General features: G+C 44.2%; 2 protein-coding genes across 2 annotated transcripts; both read left to right on the top strand.

Annotated features, from left to right (window-relative positions):
• The first annotated feature begins 5,317 nt into the window (after positions 1-5,317).
• Positions 5,318-8,103, top strand: LOC542412 (porin). The gene is made up of 6 exons (NM_001291615.2): positions 5,318-5,514; positions 5,629-5,696; positions 6,702-6,812; positions 6,998-7,087; positions 7,202-7,410; positions 7,522-8,103. The coding sequence occupies exons 1-6, from the start codon at positions 5,472-5,474 to the stop codon at positions 7,826-7,828; spliced, it is 828 nt and encodes a 275-aa protein (NP_001278544.2). The 5' UTR covers positions 5,318-5,471; the 3' UTR covers positions 7,829-8,103.
• A 501-nt stretch (positions 8,104-8,604) lies between these two features.
• LOC100284991 (uncharacterized) lies at positions 8,605-9,843 on the top strand. The gene is made up of 2 exons (NM_001372155.1): positions 8,605-8,802; positions 8,946-9,843. The coding sequence occupies exons 1-2, from the start codon at positions 8,703-8,705 to the stop codon at positions 9,686-9,688; spliced, it is 843 nt and encodes a 280-aa protein (NP_001359084.1). The 5' UTR covers positions 8,605-8,702; the 3' UTR covers positions 9,689-9,843.
• The last annotated feature ends 1,981 nt before the right edge of the window (positions 9,844-11,824 follow it).

Below are 11,824 nucleotides of genomic sequence, written 5' to 3'. Positions count from 1 at the left end.
CATTGTTCCAATAGCCCACAACACCTCATATGTTCGAAGGACTTTAGGTAAATTCAGTACCCGCATCCACACACAAGGTAGTTCCTCGCCAAAGTATTCCTCCTCAAATTCTTCAAATTTTAACACTAAGCCATTCTTTAGATCAACAGAACTGAAGTTCACTGTTCGCTTTAATTCTACTTTTGAAGGAAAGGATGTTACCCATGTATTTGGTGCATGCAGTTGCACATCCCATTCAAACTTTCTAGGCACCAGCCGCTGTAAGTGGGCAACCAAATCTGCTTGTTGAAGTGCACCTCCTATAACTTTGATCAGTGCCATATTCTTTTCATTTTTAGTAGTAGAGATTGGTCCATGTGGAATATGAAAGAAACCTAAACCATCCATAGCATAACCGAATGAGAGAGCACCGATCGAGGTTTTTTCTTGATGGGGCAAGTGGCTACTACAAGATCACCTCCCTCACTTATATTGCAGAAAAGGATTGCAGTACATTCTGTTGTAGCATGTCCCTTAGTCTACAACAGAAACACCATTTTGGTTTACCTTTTGGGGCCTCTATCCCAGGAGTGATCTTTATAACATCCTGAACTGTCACATTCATCTTGCTTCTCCATCATTTTTTGTCCTGTCTATTGTCAGACATTTCTTCCATTGTCCGTTTTGCATTTAGCTTCATAGGTTAGCTACCATTTTATACAGTCACAAGTCTTTGCATTTATGTCTACAACGTGCTGATAATCTCTAACTTGGACTTGGAAAACACCTTGACTAGAAGGCATTGCAAAACATAAATTGACAAACTTTGCATTTTTTGCCACCTACTTTTTGATTTTTGGGCAAAATGTTCCTTGCATCTCTTTCTGAAGCTCTTGTTGTGTGCTGTAGTGTCTTGTCATAACCTAGGACTTTATCCTTTCAAACATGGTTAAGATAGACAACTCTCTGGCATCTAGAATTTATTTGTTGAACACCTCACAATTATTGTTCAATAGGATGTCGCATTTTGGGAACTCTGAGAAGAAAGCCTTAACCCATGTGTTAGGAGCCATCTTATCCAACCATTTGAATGCATCCTCATTCAAAAACTTCATGTAATCCATATTTTTGTTAAATTCCTGAACTAAAGATGACCTTGCACAATCCCAGAACTAATTCTTCAGGATCTCACCTTTGAACTTTTCCTAAAAATTAGAGTATGAATGTCTTACATAGAACGTGTGCTTAGACTTAGGGAACACCTGTTGCATAGCTAGAATTAAACCCTATAGAGATAATAGCTAGTAATACAAACAGTTAGGCTTAAGTTCATATATATATACATTAACACTTACCAAATATTGGCATGAATGTTCACCTTTTTCTTATCAGCCATAATGGTCCAAGGGTAGGTGGTCTCTATTTTAATATCATCGTTTAAAGTTTGTAGGAACCATTTCCATGAAGCCAGTGACTCAACCTCAACAATTGCCATATCAACTAGGTAAATGCAATCATTTGGATCCACTCCAACTACAGTCAAGAATTGACCTCCACACTTAGTTATAATGTGACATCCATCTAAGCATATGATAGGCCTGCATCCAGCCAAAACCCCCTCTTACAAGCATCTAAAGACATGTAGTGTGTACTGAATAGGTTGTCTTTAGTAAGATTTAAACAGAATGTGCTCCCATGATTACTTCTCCTCAACTCCACTGCATAGTCCCATATTGTACTGCTGGACTTTATCTCCATGAATGGCTAGAAGTATTTGTCTTCTAGTTCTTGCAAGCTTGCTCCTAGATACTGTCAAGTTCAAATCTTTTTGAACAATGTTGCCTAAGCTAGTTATACTCATCTTATCATTTGCTCTGAATAAGTCTATGTATTTATCTGCAAGCCACCTAGAAGTACATTTCCTTAATTCCCACTCCTTCTGGCAGTTATGAACCCCATTGTATGTTTTCGCTACAAATGAATTAAGCCTATTGTCCTTAGAAGCATATAAGTTCCAGGGGCACCCCTCAGCATAGTGATCCCTTAACCTCCTATTGTTATTTCTAGGTAGCTTGATTTCAACCCTATTCTTCACACTATACTATGCAATAGCTTTTCTAACGTCCACAACAGATGCAAAAACTCGTCCAACAAAGAATTGCGGGTTCTTTATATCCTCTTCAGTCCATGACTTGAACCTCAGCCTACTTTCTCCTTCGCCATCTAAATCTAGAAGGTCCAATTCCTCATCTTCAGATTTTTCATCACCACAAATTGATGGTCTACTTGTCTCATATCCCTTTAGCTTGCTTCCTCTGGCCTTTTTGTTGCCTTTCACCCATTCCATATCCATGTCAACCAAATCTTCAAACAATTCTTCATCTCCACCATCTACCACATTTTCACTATCTACAAAAAATCCTTCGGACTGGCCACTATCATGTTCTTCATGTTCAGACTATCCACTACCTTGCTCAACTCTCCCTTTCTTCAAATCAGTGTAAAACACTGACAACTTCTCACTAGGTCGCTTGTCCATGTAGACAACCCTATGAGGACTCAACACATTTGGCAAATCTATCACTGGATTTGCAACTACATCATCCCAAGCAAAATCTCCCATACTAGCTTCATGATCGACATACATTGGTGTCATGACTTGATGCAATGATTCTAAGCCCATCAGCAATTGTTTTTTCTGGTAACAACCAATAAAACTTGATTCTTGGATCATTCTCATATCCTAATTGTTGTAGAAAGTCCTCAAACCATAGAGAAGACCATGTATCAGTCTCTATCCGATCAAACCAATTGATTTTTTTCATCAACATATGACCTCAACTCTCCAAACCAACAAATAACCCACCATGGTGAATCTCAACTGTGAACTCTTCTATATCGGAACCTACATTAACAGCCGCAACTTCAAACACACTAAAAGACCCAAAACCCTAACAATTTTGCCTGAGTCCGCAATAACATGTCCAAAATTCAAGTATTCCTACAATATTCTACACAAACATGATTCGACCCCTAACCATACGATCTAAAACTAGGAGGCAAAGTTGAATTCATCGTACACTGGCGTTGGTTCCCCTTTCTCTCGTAATCGCACCACTATCCTTGCACGTCGTGTTGCTGGATTGACCACCTACCTTTTGAACTTCCTGAACCCTAACGCCATCTCTCTATGATCCCTCTCGGTTGCCACCGCCACTACAACTTCTTTCATCGATGATCAACAAGATAGCACATGGGCAACGACGGTCTATGGAAGTCTCGAAGACAAGGAGACGTGGACTGCTGGGCGATCGTGAGGGGGTAAGTGCAAAGAAGAACTTCCGCCAGCCACGTAGATGACATTGTGGCGAAGCCACGTAAGCTAAACACGTGCCACACACACCCATTTGGACCTAAATGACACTAGATTACTGTTCGCGGACCTAAACGATCATTTTGACATTTTAGGGATTGACATGACACAACTGCACAAGTTTAGGGATCGCTAGCGCACTTTACTCTAACTTTTATGTTCTCACCATGCTTGCATAGTTAGGTTAACTTGATAGGACCTAATAGGTTACCTAGTCTTATTTACCCTACGCCTTGCATACAAATGAATTATTGGGTAGTCTTGCTATTTATCTACCTATTTTTGGGATTAATGTTACATATGAATTATGATCATGTCTTATTACGATTGTTTGCTTTATTATTGATCATGATAAGATCACTTTGTTAATTAGAACATGAACCACCCGGAAAACAGTGCTACCACAAGGGTGGAATGGGACGTCGTTGGCCGACTAAATAGGAAACCTAGTGTGGGATAATCCTTACCCGAAAGGGCCAAGCGGGAAGTGAGTTGCACAAGAATAGTGATGGTTGTAATTACTGTGATGGGGTTACAGACTGTGGAAAAAGGCCTATGATTCCTTCTGCTTGAATCTATAGCAGGTTTTCTCATGCTAGTGAAACTTTGTAAAGGCCTTGTAGTGAAACACTGCTTCACCTCCTTAGAAGAGGTGTATGGGATTCATGACCCTATGGCAGATGTGTATCACGACTTGTGGGTAAAGATGCGCACCTCTGCAGAGTGTAAGACTGGTATATCAGCCATGCTCACGGTCATGAGCGGCTTGGACCCTCACATGAGTAAATGATGGAATAAAATTTAACTTATCATGCATTTTTGTTGTGAAATTTCAATATTGATCATTTATTTAGTTGGGTTAATATTCACTTATGCTTAGTAACTGCTAATAAAATTTTGAGCAACAAAGTTAAAAGCTATGATCAGCCTCAGCCATTTTATTTGGTAAGCCTTACACTACACTTCTTGAGCCCCAACCATAAGTGAGCTCATACACACTTTTCCCCACACTTGCTAAGCGATGACCGTATGGGAGCTCACCTTTGCTATAATCACACCAGGTTAAGAACAGATACCACCAAGAGGAGGATCACCATGAAGATGAGTTCAGAGAGGTCTAGACCGTCGTCTTCTAGTCAACTATTTATTATGGAGGATCGTTGTCGTCATATGATATATTTTATTTAGTTATTTAGAAATTATATTAAGTAATAAAGATGTGACATTGTTTTCTATGTACTGAGTCGCCATATGTATGAAACTTGATCCTGACATACATGTGAGATACGTCTGGATCTGGATCTGTCTTTAAATCCAAGTGTGACATGAGCTTTTTTGAAGCGTTTGTTGGACAAGTTGTTGTGGAGTTTGCAGCGTTACTTTGATGAACCAAACAGCGTAAAAGGGATGTAATCACTTTGATGAACCAAATAGCGTAAAGGGATCGAATCACGTTGCTAAAGGCAACAAAAAATGTAACCATTACATTGCAACGAATCACAGTGGGATCTCATTGCATTACCATTTTTATTACCTTTGATGAACCAAACACTACCTAAGTATTTTAAATGCAATTTTAATTCTTAATTTTTTGATAATTTTTTCTAAATACTAAAATAGAATTTTGAGGTGCTATAAAGGGTGCATTGTTCTAGTGACTAATTACATATCAGTCGTTGCCGTTAGGTTAGACCTCTTTTTTCCTTGGACATGTGACATTGTTTCTCGCTTTTGCTTGGGACATGTAACTAGGTGAGCAGTTGAGCACACCCAGCTAAGAAAACTGCGGGCCGGGCTGCAACTAGTAGAGGCCTAATATAAAGGCCCGTGGTCGCGGAAACTACTTTTCTGGTCCACACACGTGCCACTCGACGGCGAGCGTCCACGAGTGACGTGGATGTGGGGTCCCGAACAGCCTGGCTCAGCTGCCCGCCACCGTCGAAGCATCGCACGTCCCGCGAAGCACGAGGAGACACGATGTGATATTCCTGAAAACCAAAAGGTAAAAGAAGCAAGATCTGCCGCGGCTCCATTTTCTGGTCGCCTCCTCCGCCACTGCCATCTCCCTCCTCTGTCCTCCGTACCACTCGTCTTCGTCTAGCCGCCGACCGCCACCACCATGGCACCCGGCCTCTACACCGACATCGGCAAGAAGACCAGAGGTCTTGCACGCCATCTCTGCCCTCCTCCTTACCTCCTGATTTAAGTACTCTTCATGTTCACCGGTGCCCGGCAACTGTTTCATCCTGACGCGTGTTGTTTCCCTTTGCGCGCAGATCTGCTGTACAAGGACTACAACACGCACCAGAAGTTCTCCCTCACCACCTGCTCCCCCAATGGCGTCGTGAGTGCCCCCTCCCTCCTAATCAATCACCATTTCCTCCTTTACCTGAGCGCGCCTCCCCAGAGGACACCGCACTTTATTTGCGTAGTCCTTAGTGGAGTGAATCACTATGATTCCGATTCCTCTCGCACTTGCCATTGCCAAACAGATGGAACCACCAGGCATGTCAAATTGACCGATCGAATCGGCTGCCCTTGCTGGTTCTCTGCAGAGAGTCGTCCTCTCTAGCGATCACTGCGTACTGTTGAGTTGTAAAGGAAAATGTCCAAATTACCTCCCAAGTTTTGCCTATGTCCGGGTAACCCCTAAACTAACATTTTGTTCGATTTACTCCCTCCAACTATTTAAGTTGGTCCAATTTACCCCTTAAAAAGAATTTTATTTTTTATTTCCCTATATACAAATTGAGTTTTAGTTTCATTTTTTTATGCGATAGAGGACATCATATTTTGTGTTATAAAAACACTATTACGGATTTGATGTTTTATCTCTAGTGCTAATTTATTATTAACTTTTCTAAGCTATCAAAATAGTGACAAAAAATTAAGACATATACTTTCTAGTTTCTAACATAACTTATGATGTCCTCTACCACGTCACAAATTTGATATTAAAACTTAACTTAAACGTGGAGAAACAAAAATAATAACAAATCCACTAGACCAATTGAAATGGCTGGAGTGAGTAAATTGAACCAAATGTTGATTTAGGGTCTTACCTGGACATAAACCAAACTTGGGGGGGGGGGGGAGTAATTTGGATGTTTTCCGATTAGATTATGCATGTTCAGGATCTCGTCTCTCTTAATTAATGTGGTTCTGACCTGCTCTCTTTTTCCTGTAATTGCATAGTGCATTTTCCCGTGGTAACACAACAAAGCCTCAGATAACGCCCGTCAATTGATGATGTTTTACTGAACGAATAGGGGATCATAATGCAGTATTGGTATCTCAATTTCTATATGTGATTTGTGCTCTGTGGCAATGATCTTGATTTTTCATACAGGCAATCACAGCCGCAGGAACAAGGAAAAATGAGTCCATCTTTGGTGAGCTTCACACCCAGATTAAGAACAAGAAATTGACAGTTGATGTCAAAGCAAACTCAGAATCAGATGTAAGCATACTTGAAAGTGTTCCACTTCTCTCTATATCAAATTAACCATGTTTATGAGAATCTAGTTTCTACTTTTGTTTCACATTGTTCTATTTTGGTTTGTGCATAACTGTTTTTATGCATCATATAAGGAGGATACACTTTTTTTTAGATTAATGATTTCTTTTGGATTTCATATCTTCCAGCTTTTGACAACAATCACTGTCGATGAGTTTGGTACTCCAGGGCTAAAATCAATTATCAATTTGGTTGTTCCAGACCAGAGGTCAGGGAAGGTATGCTTTTTTTTAACTCTATGGATTTAATCAATTGTCATCTGCTCAACTGTTTCGAAACAACATGGTATCCAGTAAGGAAAACACTTACCCTCCTTTTCTGTGTCTTATCAGCTTGAATTCCAGTACCTACATGAATATGCTGGTGTGAATGCAAGCGTCGGGCTTAATTCCAACCCTATGGTTAACCTTTCTGGTGCCTTTGGAAGCAAAGCACTATCAGTCGGCGTTGATGTCTCATTTGATACGGCGACTAGCGATTTCACCAAGTACAACGCTGCCCTGAGCCTCACCAGTCCAGATCTTATTGCTTCCCTTCATCTGTGAGTACCACCACTCCTATTTCACTAAAAAAAATTTGGCCTTTACTGAACATTGGTCTTGCGACCACTCCTATTTCTACTACGGTAAATAACCATGAAAAACTTAATCAGGAATAACCACGGTGATACCCTGGTTGCGTCCTACTACCACTTGGTAAAGAACCATTCAGGCACTGCTGTTGGAGCTGAGTTGTCTCACAGCATGTCGAGAAATGAGAGCACGCTAATCTTCGGGTCCCAGCACTCGCTGGATCCCCACACGACTATCAAGACACGTTTCAACAACTACGGCATGGCCAGTGCCCTTGTCCAGCATGAATGGCGTCCCAAGTCCTTCGTCACCATCTCTGGTGACGTTGACACTAAGGCGATTGAGAAGAGCACGAAAGTTGGCCTATCCTTGGTGCTCAAGCACTGAAGTGCCGAGTGTTTTTGGGCTCTAGGAATTTATTTTCGGTTCAGTTGGATTGGAATAAACATGGTCTGGAGTCATCTTTGCGGCACCATTTTGATCTTGAACTATATATTTTTTTCACTCTCTGCATGATCAATTTCATAGGAAAATATTAGGATTAATTGACTTTATGTTTCAATTCTCAGCGCCCTGTTAATAATTCTGTTGATTGAGACCAATTGTTAAACTTGTGAAATATATAATGGTGATTACTTTGGGTTTACATCTATGTTCATTCATTGGTCAGTCATTCCTTCGGATGTCTGGATAATAGTGGGATTGTTTACTGTGGTATACAAATATTGTGTAATTATTTTTTCCAGCTTTTATTGGGGGCAATGATAAGGAAAACCAACGTTGAATCCTTGGTTCAGTGCAACCAGGGTTTCAGTCTGGCCATCATATCGAATTGGGGGGCATGCGGCAGCAAAGCCCGGAGCTTCCGTGTCGTGTTGGTTTCGACGAACGGGGAAACGTTGTAGTGAAGCAGGTAGGCAAGCCGAGGTGCTGCCGTGCCGCGCAAATGGCCGTGGCTCCGCCAGAGCTGAGAGATCCCTTGACCGATCCTTCACCCCAAAACATCTGGTGCCCTTCTCCGGCCGTGGTCACAAAGAAACCGGCAACCATTTTCTTGCCCTCAGGAAAAAGCTTAGAATGAGTGAGCAGCTAGATCAAATAAACAAGGCTCGGACATGGAGTACCATATATATGAGGCCCCTATGGTTGCCTCTGTCCTTCTCACGGCCAGGGACCAAGCTACTCGTAAACACCATCAGAGTGTACACAAGAACACGTACGCGGCGCACGGCGTCGTTAGTCACCAAGCGGGCCATCGGCAATGGCGAGCACGCAAGCTCCAGCGGCGGCCGACAACGTGGACCCCGTCTACGAGTGGCTCGACGATGGCGCCAGCTACCTTCTCCGCCTCGACCTCCCAGGTGAGGTCACTCTAGAGTCTAGACTCTGCGTGTTTTTCTTTCTCTTTCTCTTGGGCGGGCAGCTGAGCAGACGACGCTCAAAACTCATGGCTGCTCATTCCACTTACCTTCTTCTCCTTGTTGGCTGAATCAAATAATGGAAGGGTTCAAGAAGGAGGACTTTCGGGTGCACGTGGACGGCGAGGGCCGGCTCACCGTCATCGGCAATCGCAAACCCACGCCCGGCGGCGGCGGCAAGGCGCTGCGGCTCCACAAGACGTTCCAGCTGCCCAATACGGCCAACCTTGATACCATCACGGGCCGCTTCGACGGCAACGTGCTCACGCTCACCGTGCCCAAACTGCTCGCCGGTGCTGATGCCCCCACAACGCCACCACCGCAGTCCAAGGAGGAGGCGCGAGTCGCCGGCGATAAGCCAGATCAGGCGGACAAGCTGCCCGCCAGGGTTGGCCGTGGCCGTGAGGAGACGACGGAGGAGCGGAGGACCACCGAGACCGAGAGGACTAGCTTGGCTGCGACAAGCAAAGAGGAAGACGAGGAGAAGGCCAAGCCCATGGTGGCGCTGCCGCCGCAGTCGAGCGAGAAGGCGAGCGGAGACCATCAACGAGATGACCAGCAGGATGGCAAGGCGCAGGCCGACCACAGGCACAGGGAGATGGTCGCTCGCGAGGCCGCGCGCAGGATCGAGGCGGCGCGGGCGAGGGTGGCGGAGGCCAAGGCCAAGGCGGAGCGGGAGAGGAAGTGCGAGCACTGGAAGGAGCGCGCCGTGGAGGAGGGCCTCAGGTTGGCGGAGGCGGTCAATAACAAGAAGGAGGTGATCGCCACGGCCGTCGCCGCCTTCACACTTGGCGTCTTCGTCTCCAGTAGGCTCTTCTCCAGGACTTAATCAACCCATGCGTAATCATGGAGCAGACAATTTCACGTATGTGTGAGCATGAGAACATGAGCAGCATCGCCAGGTTATATTGATTCGTAGACTTGTACATGCATGATCCAGCACTAATATTCATATGTATTAATTATTGCTCCCTATTGAGCACTATATGAATATGCCGCAGCTCAGAAGGTCGGACAGTCCACGATACACTACCGGACACAGCTGCTTTGCGAGTGTTTTAGTCACTCGGCAAATCCCAAAAAACACTCGGCAAACTCTTTGTCAAGTGTGACTCTCGGCAACGAAGTCTTGGTGAACTGTACATCGACAACGACTTCTTTACCGAATGTTTTTTGTCGGACATTCGTCAAAGACTTAGCCGACTGTCACCTGGTACTCGGCAAAGAAAAGTCGTCGTCACAGTGCCAAGTGACGGTGACGAAACTTTTGGCGAGTGTCCTCCCTAACACTCGGCAAAGGCTTCCTCTTTGCTGAGTGCCCGTTGGACTAGCGCTTGACAAAGAAGGCTCACGTGGCCTCTTTGCTAGTCTCTTTGTTGAGTGCTTCGGGAGGTACTCGGAAAAGGCTCCCTCTTTGACAAGTGTGTGCTGAACTAGCGCTTGGCAAAGAAGTCTCCGGTGGACCCCTTTGCCGAGTGCTCCTGCAGGCACTCGGCAAAGGGATTTTCTGTGCCGAGTGTCAGGACTACAACACTCGACAAAGAAGCTTTACCGATTTTCAGGTGTGCCTTCTTTGCCGAGTGTTATGGTCATGGCACTCGGCAAAGTGACCAAAAACCTATTTTATTTGTTTTTATTATTCCATCCAAACAAACAAAACATATATCACATAATAATCACATATACATCATAGAGTTCACAAAATCACCACATAAATCATAGAGATCATATGTCTCACAAAAACCACAAAATTTTCACAAACATAAGTATAATGACCACAAATCTCACTAGTTCAGATCAAGTTTCACAAACATAAGTATTGTTAGACCTACACAAACAAAAGTATCACAAGTTTGACAAACATAAGTCTCACAATCACCACTAAGAGGTCATCAATGAGGTGTGTGACTCGATTGGTTCGACGAATGGTTGGGCAATCTGTGAGGGTTGCTCGATGCCGCCAATTGTCCCTGCACAGAGAAGAGATTGTATGTGTGAAACCAGATGAATATATATCATGCAGAACTAAAATTTACTCATAGGAGTATGGAACTAAGCAGGGTCAGCTGGAGGGAACAACAAAGGTGGTTGAGGAAGACCCTGTGCGGCGCCAAGGCTCTGCATGTACTGGAACATCTCTGCCATCCTCTGCCAATCCGCCAAGCGAGCCATCCACTCCACCCCGTGCTCCACCCTCATCCTCGCCTCCATCTCCATACATTCCTTCCTCTCTTCCTCTAGTTGGGCCTGTAATATTTCACCCCAATGTTATAATAATGCAAAGAGAAGGTATATAACTCAATTATTGATGAGGCACAAAAGCTCTAACCTGGAGTTCCTAGATGCAATGTTGTGCGATGTTCTGCTGAGGTCGTATGGTTGTGCTCGCGCTCGTGCCCTTGCTCGCACCTAAGATAGAGTTTAGTAATGCGAAGAGTCAGGTGCAAAAAACCGGGCCACGTGAACTTACGAGCCCCTGAGTCATTAAGAACCACCATGCGTGCCCAAAGACACCGGACCTCGGCGTTGGCCGCCTCCAAGGCAGCACGAGCTGCGCCCAAGTGCATCCAAAGATCTTTCATCGATGGTCTCAAAGGGTGCATCTCAAATTTCTATTTCGGGATTAAATGGAAAGAGCCTCCAATGAGTTAAATGTTTTCTTTCATTAAATCTTATACCTCAAAATATTTTCTGAAGGATTACACAAGATTGTTGTCTAATAAAGAGTTCATGGTTATTTATGAATAGGTAACTGTCGGGGACCATAATTAGGGGTACCCCCAAGACTCCTAATCTCAGCTGGTAACCCCCATCAGCACAAAGCTGCAAAGGCCTGATGGGCGCGATTTCGGTCAAGGCTCCGTCCACTCAAGGGACACGATCTCGCCTCGCCCGAGCCTAGCCTCGGGCAGGAACAGTAGACCAAGGCAGATTCACGCCTCGCCCGAGGGTCTCCTCAAGCAAC

The sequence above is a fragment of the Zea mays genome, chromosome 8 (genome assembly GCF_902167145.1).
Source record: "Zea mays cultivar B73 chromosome 8, Zm-B73-REFERENCE-NAM-5.0, whole genome shotgun sequence".
NCBI lineage: Eukaryota > Viridiplantae > Streptophyta > Magnoliopsida > Poales > Poaceae > Zea > Zea mays.
This window is presented reverse-complemented; position numbering and strand designations above follow the sequence as displayed.

What these genes read in the sequence shown, in the direction of transcription:
- LOC542412 (NM_001291615.2), top strand. Translation starts at nt 5,472, where the DNA reads ATGGCACCCGGCCTCTACACCGACATCGGCAAGAAGACCAGAG. An exon ending in AAGCAAACTCAGAATCAGAT is followed by an intron (nt 6,813 to 6,997) that starts GTAAGCATACTT and finishes CATATCTTCCAG; the next exon opens with CTTTTGACAACAATCACTGT. An exon ending in CAGACCAGAGGTCAGGGAAG is followed by an intron (nt 7,088 to 7,201) that starts GTATGCTTTTTT and finishes GTGTCTTATCAG; the next exon opens with CTTGAATTCCAGTACCTACA.
- LOC100284991 (NM_001372155.1), top strand. Translation starts at nt 8,703, where the DNA reads ATGGCGAGCACGCAAGCTCCAGCGGCGGCCGACAACGTGGACCCCGTC. An exon ending in TCTCCGCCTCGACCTCCCAG is followed by an intron (nt 8,803 to 8,945) that starts GTGAGGTCACTC and finishes AAATAATGGAAG; the next exon opens with GGTTCAAGAAGGAGGACTTT.